The sequence below is a fragment of the Mastacembelus armatus genome, chromosome 13, assembly GCF_900324485.2.
Source record: "Mastacembelus armatus chromosome 13, fMasArm1.2, whole genome shotgun sequence".
Classification (NCBI taxonomy): Eukaryota; Metazoa; Chordata; class Actinopteri; order Synbranchiformes; family Mastacembelidae; genus Mastacembelus; species Mastacembelus armatus.
The window spans coordinates 23298819-23315272 of NC_046645.1; the positions used below are offsets into that span (position 1 = coordinate 23298819).

Below are 16454 nucleotides of genomic sequence, written 5' to 3' on the forward strand. Positions count from 1 at the left end.
CTACCATCACCTGCTAGTATGGAGAGTTATTTCCACTCATGCAGCCGCAGAACATATGTGCCTGTTGGCCATCTAGTCTGTGTGGTGTGTTCAGGTGCCACTGTTTGATTTGAACAAGGGCGATGCTCAGCAACACCCCAGTCAGCCTTTGATTGCCACTGGTGCAGTCAAACCCTGAACATGTTCCAAGTTATTCCAGAGTCAAATCACCTCACTCTGCTCTTTACACTGATTTGGACTTATCTGCTAAGCCGACATCCCTGCTGAAGTCAACACTTCCCATCCCTGGCCCTTCACACTGTTTGCCTGAGTGTATTCATGAACAGGAGATTGGCTTTGACCTCTGACCTCAGCCCAGCAGCTGCAGCAACAGGACTCTCTACTCAGCACCTGGATGGATGCCAAACTCTCCTGTCCTGTATGGAAAAGTTTCTCCCAGCAGATACAGAGCCTTATAAAAGAAAGCCAACACAAAGGGAGACAGAGGGAAAGAGGTAGAAAAACCCTGAACACTTCACTAAAAAACAACGTAAACCAGAGCAGCTGTGGGGAAAAACACGAAAGCGTCGTCACCGTAGGAGCGATTGCTTGCATGCTGCCAACTGTCACATAATCTCCTTCTTTGTGGCAGTTCTGCAGAAAGATGCTGGGAGCAGAGGATTGTGGGTAAGTAGGATGCGGTCTGGCTGAGTTGACCATTAGAGCAGGTTTAACTACCAGCATCAGCTAAATAAAAGCATGATGAAGATGATGAATTCACATTAAAATGACCTTCACTTGGAAATGGATTATGTGTGTGTGTGTGTGTGTGTGTGTGTGTTTGACCTTATTGGGAGAGGTTTGGTCTATTGAACAGACAAAACAGAAAAGAATGAAAGTGAAACACAGTGGAAGATTGCAGCAGTGAAACATCATCAACATGCATCAGGTGAGGAAAGTACAAAAGACAGAGAGGAGGGAAAACAACAAAATAGAATGAGAGAGATGCAGGAAAGAAAGCAGCACAGGCGGAGGAGAAGCAGAGGTGAACGGAGAACCTCATTAGCTGAGAGTCAGTTGGATAGAAAGATGGGAGATGTGATCATTAGCACCAGGAGGGATCAGACATCGCTGTACGCCACTGTTTATCCTCCCACTTCTACACTAACATTGTGTGTGTGTATATATGCTTTAGTGCAGAGTGCAGAGGATGAAAGGGTGCATGGGTAAAATCTTTTCAGCTCCGTCACTCGCTCTTTTGCTGCTCGTCACTTATTTCATTTATCCCCCCCAATCCCAGCTCACCTCCTACGCAAAAACACTGAAAACACTGGTATTTGTACAAAAATGTACAAAAATTTTCAGATGGAAAATCAGACTTCTGAATGAAATTTAACATAGTGATGAACACTAAGGAGTACTGATCCCGTTGGCAAACATTTTTAATAAACTTTTACAGCTCACAGTGATGTCCTGCAGTAATCACAGGGCAGATGTTTCCATCTGCTGGAGGCTTTTATCCAAATGATGGAATTATTAGTTTCTTTATTTTTTAGTATTTAGCTTTACTGCTCATTAACTATTCAGTCAGGAGAGGTCAAAACAGTCCACATCAGTCAGCTGACATTGGTTGAGAAGCGGGGTCCAGCAGTATATCACAGGGCTGACACGTAGAGACAGACAAACATTCAGACTCACACCAACAGTCATCACATTAACTGCATGTGTTTGGACTGTGGGAGGAGAAAAGCCACACAGACACAGGGACAACATGCAGACTAGACTCATTTGTTTGTTAGTTAGAAAAAAATGGGCAGATTATTAATAAAGTTTGATGAAAAGAGCCAGAGCTCCGAGGGCTTTGATATCATACAGTGATGATATTCAATATTGTATTAATATTTTATTAGTAGTAGCAGTTCGTTTCTGTACAAACAAGATTAGTTACAATAGATTTCGGTTTATAGAGTTCAGTTTGATTATTCTCTTGTGATTTTACATTCATTTTCCATATGAGTTTATAAATGAGCACAAGAAAAAATATAGATCAAAGTTGAGTTGAGGAATAAATCCTCAGAGCTCAATAGAAATTAGAATTTCTCAGCCCCAGCAGTGTTCACACGTTGTTAGCACTGTTAGCTCTTCTCCTTAATCTACATAGGACAACAGATTGTAGCAGAGCCTTTAATAGCAGCAGGACGCAAACAGACGTGTTGAAGGAGCCTCACAGTAACAACCCACTAATCAATAGACTACAAACTTCCACTCATTGTAAGAGAAAAGATGAATGAACAAACAAAAAAAAATCACACCTGTTAATCCTGCAAAGACCCCCACAAACAAACAGAGGGGACAGATCATTCTCTAATATTCAACTCAAAGCAGCAAGCAGTGAGTTTGTGACACTCTGCAGGTTTGAAGTCCCTCATACAGTGGTGTGAAAAAGTGTTGGCCCCCTTCCTGATTTCTTATTTTTTGCATGTTTGTCATACTTTAATGTTTCAGATCCTCAAACAAATTAAATGTTAGTCAAAGATAACACAAGTAAACACATCATGCAGTTTTTAAATGAAGGTTTTTATTATTAAGGGAAAACAAAATCCCAAACTACATGGCCCTGTGTGAAAAAGTTTTTTCCCCCCCTCTGTTAAAACATAACTTAACTGTGGTTTATCACACCTGAGTTCAATTCCTCTAGCCTCACCCAGGCCTGATTACTGCCACACCTGTTAGCAATCAAGAAATCACTTAAATAGGACCTGCCTGACAAAGTGAAGTAGACCAAAAGATTCTCAAAAGCTAGACATCATGCTGAGATCCAAAGAAATTCAAAAATAAATGAGAAAGAAAGTAATTGAGAGAAAAGGTTATAAAACCATTTCTAAAGCTTTGGGACTGCAGAGAACCACAGTGAGAGCCATTATCTACAAATGGAGAAAACATGGAACAGTGGAGAACCTTCACAGGAGGGGCCGACCGACCAAAATTACCCCAAGAGCACAGTGACGACTCACAAAAGACCCCACAACATCCAAAGAACTGCAGGCCTCACTTGCCTCAGTTAAGGTCACTGTTCATGACTCCACCATAAGAAAGAATCTGGGCAAAAATGGTCTGCATGGCAGAGTTCCAAGACGAAAACCACTGCTGAGCAAAAAGAACATAAAGGCTGGTCTCAGTTTTGCCAGAAAACATCTTGATGATCCCCAAGACTTTTGGGAAAATACTCTGTGGACTGAGGAGACAAAAGGTGAACTTTTTGAAGGTGTGTGTCCCATTACGTCTGGTGTAAAAGTAACACTGCATTTCAGAAAAAGGACATCATACCAACAGTAAAATATGGTGGTGGTAGCGTGATGGTCTGGGGCTGTTTTGTTGCTTCAGGACCTGGAAGACTTGCTGTGATAAATGGAACCATGAATTCTGCTGTCTACCAAAAAATCCTGAAGGAGAATGTCTGGTCATCAGTTTGTGACCTCAAGCTGAAGCGAACTTGGGTTCTGCAGCAGGACAATGATCCAAAACACACCAGCAAGTCCACCTCTGAATGGCTGAAGACAAACAAAATGAAGACTTTGTAGTGGCCTAGTCAAAGTCCTGACCTGAATCCGACTGAGATGCTGTGGCATGACCTTAAAAAGGCGGTTCATGCTCAAAAACCCTCCAGTGTGGCTGAATTACAACAATTCTGCAAAGATGAGTGGGCCAAAATTCCTCCACAGCGCTGTGACAGACTCATTGCAATTTATTGCAAGTTGATGCAGTTGTTGCTGCTGAGGGTGGTCCAACCAGTTATTAGGTTTAGGGGGCAAACACTTTTTCACACAGGGCCATGTAGTTTGGGATTTTGTTTTCCCTTAATAAAAACCTTCATTTAAAAACTGTATGATGTGTTTACTTGTGTTATCTTTGACTAACATTTAAATTTGTTTGATGATCTGAAACATTAAAGTATGACTAACATGCAAAAAAATAAGAAATCAGGAAGGGGGCCAACACTTTTTCACACCACTGTATTATCAGCTCCCCCCTGCATCCCTCTTAGCCTACTAATTTTCTATTTCTATGTAAATTCATCTTCTGCCTTGCAGAGAGCTGTGGTGCAGAGATTGAGCATCGAGGCTGTCACCATGCAAATGTTTTTCAGCTTGAAACTGCAGCAAACTGACGGGTGAGGGATAAAGGAGAGGGTGAGACAGGGAACGCAGCTGGAATTTTCTGTTAAATTGACCCTTCTAGTTGGATGTTTCTTTTCCCATTTCTTACTTTCTTGTTTTTATTTCTCTACAAAAACAAATAAAAATTGTACTTTTCTCCTAAATCAATCACACATCACTTTAATTTTATTTTCATCTTTTCCTTATCTCTTTCTCCAGCCCACACTCTCTTTCTGCTCTCAGTAGAAATATTTGCTGTTCAGGCACAGAGCATGTAACTGTGGAGTTACTGTGTAGACTAGGATCAATGCTAGCAGAACGTGTCCGCACCCATATTCATTTGCTTGCTGTCTAATGTGCAGCAGACATTGATAATGTCTCCTGACGGTGCCTTTGTTTGCGTTAAGAAACATAAGTCTTGCACTTTCCATTCACTGAATGATGTCAGTGCTGCAGCAGTGCAGTACGTCACCCACTGCCTACGTCAATGGAGCAGCAGTTCACACATTAGGTTCATTCAGAGCTCAGGCCAGACCTGCACACATCAGACCTGCACACATCAGATTTTCATTTGCACGTGATGCGATGGGGAGACGAAGTATGGCGATTAGGGCATCTTCAGCTGTTAAAGGGCAAAGCCAGTCTGTGGCCAAAGGGTTAAGGTACATCGCCACATCACTTCAACACCCACAGCTGATCTGCCAGCCGTACATCCTTGTTGCATGTCCCCTCTCTCCTTCTTTCCCTGCGCTCACTGTCCAAATAGTCAAAATGTAACTGAAACTTTAGATAAGTATCTAAACAAGCTTTTTTTTTTTTCTTTCCAGTTTTCTGGCATTTTCTATATTAAACCATAAAATCACTGTAAAAATAATCAAATTAACAAATGCATAATAAATTAAAAAAGCATTAGTTAGAATCCCTGGTGCATGCTAGAAAATGCATAGAAAACCAGTGTAATCTGGGTCAATTTTGTGGCATTCATTACAGTACAACAATTTATTACCTTAGTGTCAAATTTAATGAAGAACAGTATACATATATATGTGTGTGTGTGTGTGTGTGTGTGTGTGTGTGTGTGTGTGTGTGTGTGTGTGTGTGTGTGTGTGTGTGTGTCATCGCCTCGCTCCCTTTCACTACCCTGCGATGCTGGAACTGTGTTTCCATGGCAACACTGACCCCTGGGAGTCAATGTTATTTTTTTCACACAAGTAGCCTCTTTAGAATTCCTCCCTCTTTCCATTTCTCTCGCTTTCTCTCTCATCCATCGTTCCCTCCCACTCATGTTGCCTCTCTGCACCTCTTCTTCTCCTGTTCTCTCACCTACTCGCACTTTCTCTTTCTCCTCTTTTCTCTCAGTTAAATAGCAAACAAATAGGGAGAAACATCCCTTTATTCATTCTGTGTTCAGGTGGTGAAGGCACAGTTGTTAATGTTGTACAGTATGTCTATCTATGCTCTTTCTCCTTCAGTGCATGTTTACACTGCTTACATGAACATGCACACACATACACACACACTATTTGTATTCAAACATGGTTTGTTCAAAGCTCTCTGTGTGTGTCTGCGCCTTTTCTTTGGCTCTTTCTGTCACGTGTCCTCCTGGAGGACGCCTCTGAAAAGCAATTCCTGACAGAGTCTCTCTCAGAGCTGACCTTGCCTTTAAAGTCCACTCTGGAACTGAAGTAACTGTGCACAGTTTTACCATATTTTGAATAAAAGATTTTTTATCAACAGTCTCCACTGCATAGTTGTTTTGCATTTTCTCATTGCACTGTGTAATTTGAATTCAAAAGAGATTGTAGCCATGCATGTTCAAGCATAATGTCAAGGTGATTTTTCTGCTCCTATTAAACATATGCAGTGCTGAAAACGTTAAGAACAGCTCCTAGTAGACTCGATGTGATTAAGATAAATCCCTTGTCACAGAGCAATAACCTATAATTGTTTTCTCTTTCTTTCCTCCCTTTCCCTATCCTCCCTGTCCCCCCCACCAGGCCAAGCTGATTGTCCCCAACAGCACAGCAGGGCTGATCATCGGTAAGGGTGGAGCTACAGTTAAGGCGGTGATGGAGCAGTCAGGGGCGTGGGTCCAGTTATCCCAAAAGCCTGAGGGCATCAACCTGCAGGAACGCGTGGTCACCATCAGTGGGGAGCCCGAGCAGAACCGCAAAGCTGTGGAGATCATTGTCCAGAAGATCCAGGAGGACCCACAGAGCTCCTCCTGCCTTAACATCTCCTACTCCAACATCACAGGGCCTGTTGCCAACTCCAACCCCACCGGCTCCCCATACGCCAACTCAACTGAGGTCATGCCTGCTGCAGCAGCTGCTGCAGCTGCCACAGCCTCCTCTCTGCTCGGACAGGCGGGCCTGGCTGGAGTTGGGGCCTTCCCAACCACCATGTCCAGCCTTTCTGGAAATGACCTGCTGGCCATCACCTCTGCTCTCAACACTCTGGCCAGCTACGGCTACAACACCAACTCCCTGGGCCTGGGTCTGAACCCCGCTGCAGCCTCAGGGGTGCTAGCTGCTGTGGCAGCTAATGCTAACCCAGCAGCAGCAGCCGCAGCTAATTTGTTAGCATCATACGCCAGCGATGCATCCACCAGCGCAGCTCACCCAGCAGCCGGTCTTGGAGGCTTCTCCCTGGGATCCCTGGCTGCCGCTACAGGGGCCACCAATGGCTACTTAAGCGCTGCATCACCACTGGTGGCATCATCTCTACTTGCCACAGAGAAGCTAGCAGAAGGAGCAAAGGAAGTGGTCGAGATCGCAGTGCCAGAAAACCTGGTGGGAGCCATATTGGGAAAAGGAGGGAAGACGCTAGTGGAGTACCAGGAGCTGACTGGCGCCAGGATCCAGATCTCCAAGAAAGGCGAGTTCATCCCTGGAACTCGGAACAGGAAGGTGACCATCACGGGTTCCCAGGCTGCCACGCAGGCTGCACAGTACCTGATCAGCCAGCGAATCACCTATGAGCAGGGGGTACGCGCCACCAACCCACAGAAGGTGGGCTAAATGTGACAGCCACTGAGAAACGAGGAGGAAAAGAGGAAAAAAAAAGAGTGGGGGCTTGGGGGAGGAGTACAAAAAAGTGAGAGTGAGAATGGAAAAAGGAGAGGAGAGCAAGAATTTTGGAAGGAATCATCCGCGCCGTTTTCTTCTGCGTGTTTTCAGTATTCTCTATTAAAAAAAATTTTGATGCGAAGCAAAAATGTGCTGAGAAGACAAGGAGGGAGAGGAGCGAGTTATCACGCTGAAAAACCAAGAAAAAATGTGTAAAATGTAAATAAGGTTTTATTACTTAACGTCTTGACCTTTTGGGATTTTTTTATTGTTTTGTTTTCTTGTTCTTTGTTTTGTTTTGTTTAGTAAATTAAGCTGTCTGTTTGTTCGTTTGTGTATTGTGTGGACAAAGCTGAATGCCATGTAGACGGGCCAATTGCCCAGGAGCCTGCGGGGGGTGGGGGGAGAGAGGGAGGTTGTGGGTGGGCATGGGGGGAGGTTGGCATTCATAGGATGCAACCCTCCACCCACCCAACCCAAAATCCCTTATGGAAACGACCCTTACCCCTGTCTCCCCCTGCAGCCCACACCCGCCAGCCTCCCATAGGATTTTTGTTTTTTGATTTGCCCCTCAACCCATTCTCCCCACCTCTTCCCAAAGCCCCACTCACTACTTGCCCCTTGCTGTGCCCCTACCCCTTTTAGAAGGGTTTTGTAATGAGCAAGGCTGCAAACTTCAGCTTGGTGTGAGAGAAGAAACGTCATAGGCTCCCCCAACACCTTTTATTCTCTCCCCTGCTGATGATCTCACCTCCCTCCTCCTCCCCCCATCTGGCAGATGAAGGAAGAGTGAGGTGAAATTGGGGAGTGGTGTGGGGATAAGCTCGGCGTTTCTTCATTTGCACACACCCATGTATACCCTGTGTATCCCACAAGCAGTGCAGCGCCACAGGGGTGTTACGGCACGTAGCGCCCCCCATACATGGCTCTAGCATTTGAGATAGAGAATGCCGAGGCGCACGCTGATGACCTCACGTAGTGCGAAACCTAGAAACAACGAGAGTGATACTGTGTAAGCTGCGGCAAACACACAGGATCTGTGGCATTTTTTGCAGTCTGCTGTGATAATTCTATTAATTATGTTGTCATGATTATTGCGGTAGAAATCATCACCTTCGTCATTATTTATTAATGAGTTCACCCATATAAAGCTCAGTTTCTTTTTTAATCTGTGAATTCAGGTTGACATGAATGTAAATGAGACTATTTTTGATTTGAGTCTTGTTTTAATTTAAGTGGGTTGAAGATGAATAGTAATGTCACATAGTGTAATATATGTCTTATTTAAGTCCAGTAAGAAAGCCACCCCAGGCATTAAGGTCATTATAGTGAAGGATCACCTTATATATCCAGTCAATGAGCAGAACAGGGAACGCACACACACGCACACACACGTACACACTGAAACAAAACACTATGATGCCATATTTGGTGCTAGAAAAGGGAATTCACCATATCTCTGATGCAGACTGCAGTGAGACCTCTAGATTAGAAAGAAAAAATCTCTGAACCATAGACTGCAGCGCAGCGTCTTAGCAGCTATACTTACCTTAAACGCCTGGTTATCAAGCTTCGCTATCCTAGCTCATGCTCCAAACTATCCCTGCTGTTCTATATCTGCAGTAAAATGCCCTGTTACAGTTTGCCTACAAAGTAAAATTGTAACTGAAATGCAAAATTGAGTTGACCTGAGATTAGAAGTTTCTCAGATGAACTGCTGCTCTCAGCCTGTGGTCTTCCAACCCATTTAGATGAACCTGAACCACAGACTAGACCAAGCAAGAGCACTTAAGACTCACAGCGTACTACTGAGACATGCAAACATTGAGTAACAGAAAACACTGAAGCATGAAAAGGGAATGTTGTTCGTCCGGGGTCCACTGCTGAATCTGCAAACCTCGATAGTAGATTTCCTATTTTAAGGCAGCATGCATATCAGTAAAAGAGATAAATAGCCTCACTGATCTTGGCCCTTGTCAAGCAACCGTCCGACTGCCGATCAGGTAAAGGGGCAGACGTGAAAGATTTTACGTCCTGTTCTGAGCTCAGTTCTGCCTCTAGCAAACTGCAGGTCTCCCATGGCAACAGGTTTTCTGCCCACTGTAGACCCAGGAGGCTGCTGAAGATGCTGTTGTTTCTCTTGATGTTCATTTTATTTTTGTTTGTGTTGTGTTATTATTTTTTTTTTTTTTTACAATCGGAGTACACTGAATATTTGTCTTAATGCACTGTGAAGCGAGGGAGTGGTTCTCTCTGCCTATGAGGTCAGGGATGTGTGCTGTAGACAGCATTGTGATTGGATGGTTTTTGTATGGCAGGGAGAAAAAAATTCACATATATGAAATATATGTAGAATGCATATGAAGAACCTCACCAGATATGCATGTCATATCTGAATACTGCAGGAGAAGAAAGAGACTAGGTCGATGAAGAGGATCAATCAATTGAGGCCACGAGCTGAGATCAATTAGATTCTACTTACCTATTGTCTTGGAAAAGTGTTTAGTAAGTAGAGGGCAGGGTATTGGGGGGAGTGTTAGGTATTCAGCAGCAGATTAAAGAGACTGGAACAAATTCTAAATTCACTTTTGAATTGCAGCTGTGTCTTTGTCGTAAACCGCTGAAATCGATAATGTACCGCACATCCAATGGGCAAATCCCTGGACAGATATTTAAGTCCAACAAGAGTTGAAGTGTGAAAATACGGAATGTAAAATGCCAGAAATGAGGAGGGTGCATTTGATTTATTGACTGACCTAAAGAGCCTGGTGATTGGAGGGAACTCCTCTAAGACAAAAAAAGACCAGACTTTTGATTCTGACCAATCTGACCCAAAATCCTCCATTGTGCTATCGAATGTGTCATTCTCTGTTGGAGCACCAGTGAGGGTTTATCTCCACAGCTTGGTAAGGAGGCTTCTTTACTCCCATCTAACACCATCCACACTCTCCTCACCCTCCCTCCCACCCGTCCTCAGTCCTCCAGTGCACTCCCATCCTGACACCCCCTCTCTTCCTACCACATCGCTCCATGGGTGACTATGTCTGGTGTTACGATCAATGCATGTCTGCTGCTTGCCCTGACAAACACCACAGATAGAGTCTCTCTTCTCTCGGGCAGCTGAGGCTTGCAGATGCACCACCATCAGAATACGACCACACCTGCAGAGGAAGTCATAATTGAGCCTGGCAGGGCACAGTGCACAAACACTCTTATGTGTAGGTTGGATCAGTGTATTTCATTGTTAATTCCTGAAGTGATAGGGAATGTTGATTTGGAATACTTAGCTCTGCAAAACAGAAAAATACACATATTGTGAGGGAATAGTTTGTCACTGATGGGGTTTGACTGGATTTATCATTGATATTTTGTGGCAAAAACCTAATGAAGACCATAGGAGCTGGTGTGCTTTTGTTCCACTGTAGCACTGTACTGTGCTGTACTGATTTAGCAGTTGATTTTTTTCTATTTAGGTCAACACCAAGACTATTGCTTATTTTATTATTTATCAATTAAATGGCCAATATGCTGACTACAGTTTCAAATTGTGAGGATTTGATACTTTTATCTGTGTATATTTTTAAAAAATGGAGAATGTTATTAGAATTTGCAGCAAGCAATTTTCACAATTTTCTGACATTGCTTGGATTTATGCTTTATGATAATGCAGTTAATCAAAGTGAAAGAACTGGAATTAATTATTATTTTAGGCCTGGATTCTGTTTTTCTTCCATTAGGAAAAATGATGTTCCTTAGCATAACTCACAGCAGGTTTAGTATGTTGTCATGGTTTGATCATTAACATACTTTGAATGCAACACAGTACATTTACAGTGGAAAAACTGCAGTGAAATTCATGATAAAGATTTTGAATAGATTTTTGAATAATGAGACAGATTTCTCTTTCATCTCATTAATTAAACATTAGAAATATATATATCTATATATATAGATATATATATATATTGGTTTTTCTTTTACACAGCGGCCAAGTGTAGTTTACTTAAGGTTAGGTGATGGAGATAAACTGTAATGAGTACTGGAAGCAATACACGTCGTGGCATGTTGTCTTGTCCTGTCCTTTATCCACTGTCTGCCATGAGAGCGTTTGGGTTTACCTGTAGATGTTGAATAGGTTTACACAAGTAAAACTTTTTAATTTGTGGAAAATGCTGCTATTTAATAATAACTGATGTACTAAAAATACAAGGTTAAAACATATCGAAATCTGTCCTTTAGCTGGAGAGACTAGACTCAAGTGGCAGTGTAATACATGCTCTGTTATAAGCTGATGATAAGTTATTAGTAATGTAATTCTAACCTGAACAAGTTAAACCTGTGCCAAAATAGGTCTTTACAGAGTAAAACTGTAAATGTGTTGATTTAAATTGCATTAGATAAGAGGAGACATACTTTTATATTAAGAAAATGTGAAAAGTGCCAAATGAACCATATTTATAAATACATAGGAAGGGAGTAGTCCCCATGACAGTTTTTAAGAACTAGGTAGACAAGGCGCCTCAGTTTCTGTTTGTTTAAGCCCTCTCTGTTCCTGCCACAAGAGGAAGGAACCGCCATGTTAGCCAAGTGTTAGCCAGTCCTCTGGGAACTACCCTTCCCAGAATGCAACAGCACTATCACTCTGGGGCTAGACAAATCAATATAGTGATAGGTTAGCATAATAATGCTAAAAAATGTGACTAGATAGCGTTCTTAAATACAGCCTTTTATAGTTACAATGAAAATGTATTTTGTGGAAATAGATGTTATCTTTTTTGCACGTCTATATTGCATGATATCAAAGTAAAGCGTGGACAAAAAAAAGAAAAAAAAGTACAGAAACAAAAAGAAGTGACACAAAAAAACTTTGCATGCCGATAAGGGTAGAGCATTTTGATATTGTTTTACACACATTCAAATGTTTGTTGTTTTTCGATGCGATCTCATTGAGTCCTGGTCCACCGGCCACAGGTGAACAAAATGTTTGATTTCAGTGTTACAACACAATGAGTATTTTGCCATTAAATTGTCTAACCATCCTCAGAGGACTACGAACAAAACTCTTAAACAAACCTAAGACTATTTTGCTACTTGCTGAGTGACCTTGTACTAAAAATTTCTCAGTCGCTACTTAACTTAAAAAAAAAAAAAAACATCCAGATAATTTCAAATAAATCAAGACTGAGATTGTCCATGAATGTAGTCACATCTGTTTGCATATCACTCCTCTGACCATTGACGTGCAGTAGAGGCTTATGTGTGTTTTCTTGTGTTTTTGTACTCTTAACATTACTAACCCTTTATTCGCTGTGTCAAGCTCTCGGTATAATTCTGTTGTCTGTCCTTATACCCCCAACCCACCCCCCACCCCCCCACCCTCTGAGCTCTGGCTTGTCTTGTCTTTGATATGCACCTTATTGACCTTGAATATGACATGGAGCATCTCTAGCCTCGCCCAGTGTGTTTCAATGGGTTGGGAGAGATTTGTATAGAGAGACTGTGTGAGAAAGAGAGGTGAAAATTCCCCTCTGTCAATATATACGAATCCCAGAAAAATACACACATACACAAGACTGTTCTGTTGCACTCTGTCTCCCTCGGGTGCCTCTCTGCAGAATTTGGGACAGATTGTGTTTTCAGTCCTTTAATATGCAATCCAAGGCTCTGATCTCGGGCAGAGAAACAACACTGAATGTTGCCAGTGTGATTTCAAAGTGGTAATGTTTTGAATCCTGATCCTGCCCCCTCTCCCTCTCGCTCTCTCTCTGTGTTTTCCAGTTCAGTTCAATTATATGGTTTATTGGCTTCAGTGTAAAAAAAGGAGTAATGTTGCCAAAGTCCACCCACCTCTTTCATTCCTTCTTATGTAACTAAAAACCAGATGATTTTCAGTGTGGTCATGTTTTGTATCCTGACAGATGTTGTCATGGGAAATGGCCCACTTCCTACAAAACTTCCCAAAAAGAAAAAAAAAAAAACAAAACTTAAATTTTCATCATTGCTCCTAGCAACATGTTTGCACTAAACTCTGCTGTTACTGTGCATGGCAGGCCAAGCTGAGGTGGGGGTCAGTGTGCGAGACTACTGTAGAGGTGTAGCCTTACTGTAGGTGTTTATTCAGCAGTGTATTTTGATGTGCATGCTCCTCTCTCTCCCTCTCTCTGAGTTTGTCTGCTTTAGACCAGCTAAGTGCTTGTGGTGTCTGTGTTGCAGCGTAGCCAGCTAGTCATGTTGTTTGCTTTTCGTGTTTTTTTTACTGTGGTGTGTAGAGGAATGCAAACTTAACTCTCACCTGCTCGCCAGGTGACCTCATTGCTTCTCAGTGGGTGTGTGGCTCTTTGACATAGTCCTCAGATCTTGTTTTCTGCCCTCCCTTCCACCGCCACCACCCCAACCACTTCAAACCACAAACTCAAACCCACTCTCACCCGCACCCACCTCTTCAAACACCCTTTAAGACATTATAGGACCCGCTCTTCCCCTTTTCCACCCCTCTTCTACCCCCAGCTCGGGACCCATCAAAGCACCAGCAACTGTAGACTGCATTTGTCATATCACTGTTTTTCTGTTCCTTCTTCTCGTTCTCTGTTGATTTTTTCCTGGTTTTAATTTGTACTGTAAGCTGTCTAACCTAGACCAGTTTTAACAAAATGCCATTTCTGTGTGTAGCCTGTTTACCGTCCCCCCCCCCCCCTCCCCAACACACACACTCTTCCATGCCCTCTTTTTTGCACTTTCACTGCCCACTCCTCCTCCTCGCTCAAACATACACACACTTTCCTCCTCCGCCTCCCACAAGTCTCTCTCTCTCGAGTGCCAAAACAGAACAGAGAGGAAAATACAAACAAAAAAAAGACAACAACAACAACAACTACCATTCCAAGCGTTTCTTTGAGTTGTTCTTGTGTGTCGGACATCCATCCTGGAAGCACCCATGAAGCCAGCATGCTCCGCCCTCATAACATGATGTCGCTCATGACGCCTCAACTGAACAGCACCTTGCCCCCCACCACCACCACCTCCTCCTCCTCACCACCCCCCACAGAGCTAAACCCGACAAGGATTAACCCCTCTGCAGGTTGGCTACCTACTGTCCTGCCTCTCAACCTACCTAAAAAAGCCCTACCGCTCATGCCAGCTGCTTTCCTAATTCTGTCATCTCTTCAGCCTGTGGGACTTCATTGACTGTGTGCCATAGTGTTGGGGGCACCTTTCACTCTCCTCACCTCCCCCTCTTTCTCCCTGCCCCCGTCCCCCTCACCTTTCCTCTCTCTATACCCCCCTCGCTCTCGCTCCATTTGATTTTTCTCGATGGGAAAGATTCAAAAACTCCATTTTCTAATGATGATTTTTTTTTGTTGTCGTTTAACATCCAAACCACGCACGCCGACACACGCACCGCCCCTGCGCGGTGGTGTGGGGAGTGTTTACGCACCGTCAGCTGCGCAGCCATCCTCTGTCTTCTTGAACTTTTTGAACTTTCACCCCTTCATGAACTTTATTGACCTTCTTCCTCCTCCTCCTCCCCCCTTCTGTGTTCATCCAACTGTTTGGACGATAACTCTCCATTCCATCCCCAAAACCTCTCTGAGACTGTGCAATGCTAGCTGATATGATTGGATTTTTTTGTTTGTTTGTTTGTTGCTCATCATTGGGGACAATTCTCTGAGATATCAGTCAAAAAAAAAGAACAAAAAACATATGAAAGGAAGAAAAAAAAACATAAAAAGAAATGCAGACAAACAAAAAAAGAGAAAAAAAACACTAAACAACTGTTTCTCCACAATTTCATTTTTTTCTCTCATTGTAAATATTTTTGTCAGATTTTTGCCGAGCTGTAAAGAGAGAAGTGTTGAGCAGAAAGGGGCTGGCAGCATAAAGAGGAACTAGTGGATGCAGTAGATGATCATTACACTTTTCATGCTCTGTATCCGATAGTTAGGTCTGCCTGTATAATTGGCTATGCTAGTGCTACTGTGTTAATCTGTGCTGTTGTTATTAGTATTGATTTACCTACTGTATTCGCTGTTTAGCTTCATGTTGCCTAGCAAACTCTTTAGATAACTGTGCTCATTGAGTAATAATACTAACCTTGAGAAGTAGTCTGAGCCATTCTCAATGTAGGCTTGTTTTTGTACATTTGTTGATGTTTGCCTAACAGTGAGTTGTGGTGGCGCTAGTATTTTTTATCATCAAGCCATAGTTACTGAAAATGCTTGGTCGTGTTAGAAACATATCATTGTGGAACAGCTCAACTCGGCTCCTCCAGGCTGGAAAAAAGCCCAGGGAGGTGGATAAAATGACATTAAAAAAAAGAATTTAAGCTCCTCCCGAGCTGCAGAACGAGGAAGCTGAGCTGCTAACTTTTGTGCAATACAGTCCTAGTTTACATAACATAGAATGATAGTTTAGAGATGATGAACCTCTGCAGGTCCTGCTCAGCTATTCTGCTGCCTGCAGAACTAAATTTGTGGCATATCTCCATATCTCGCCTATATGTCAGGACATTCTGAAAGTATTAAAGTGACTGCGTGAGATTTGACTCCACCATTTCATCACATTGCTCTGAGCTCCACTCTTGATTTATGCTGCCCGCCCCATTGCCCTGAGAACACCACATGAGCTATTTATTTCTCAGACTATTATTATACTATTAATAAATAACAACACAACAAGAAAAAGGGAACGACTGGAAAAAGGTGAATTAATATTATTGTTTTGTTTTTATTTTTAGTATTTTAGTGGTTGCTTTTAACAACATTGATTAACTGACTTAAAGAGTATTGAATATTTAATGTAATTGTAGCATTGTGTTTGTAAAGAGAAAAAACCTAGTGAGTTGTGTTTCTTGACTTGTGGATTACCAGTGAAGTGGGCAATCTAGTGCTAATATATATGAGGTCTTTTTTTAAGGATTCTTATTTTGCGACAGCAACAGCAGTCATTATAAATGTTCATTTTAGCATCACCTGTCTTCCGTTGTCTTATTCTTCACCTTCCACCACACTCTGCATCATCACAGTAACACATCGCAAGTCTGGGGTTGGGTAAGAGTGTGTGTTTGTGTGAGTGAAGGAGTGTGTATGTGATTTTGTGTGAAACAGTGTTTGTCGTGACTGTATGCAAGTTAACTCTAAGTTTGTGTTTATTTGTGTGTCTATGCAAAATATGGCTAATGTAAATGTGTGTGTGTGTGTGTGTGTGTGTGTATGTATACTCACTATGGTATGAATTCATGTTGGTGTGTGTG

General features: G+C 42.6%; 1 protein-coding gene across 2 annotated transcripts in view; it reads left to right on the forward strand.

Annotated features, from left to right (window-relative positions):
- The window catches only part of nova2 (NOVA alternative splicing regulator 2), a 72377-nt gene extending 56205 nt beyond the window's left edge, over window positions 1-16172 (forward strand). For both annotated transcript variants that reach the window (XM_026333211.1, XM_026333220.1), the window contains one exon: window positions 6134-16172. In XM_026333211.1, coding sequence (XP_026188996.1) covers window positions 6134-7156 — 1023 coding nt within the window. In that variant the 3' untranslated portion in view covers window positions 7157-16172. The remainder of the gene's footprint in view (window positions 1-6133) is intronic.
- Window positions 16173-16454: the final 282 nt, after the last annotated feature.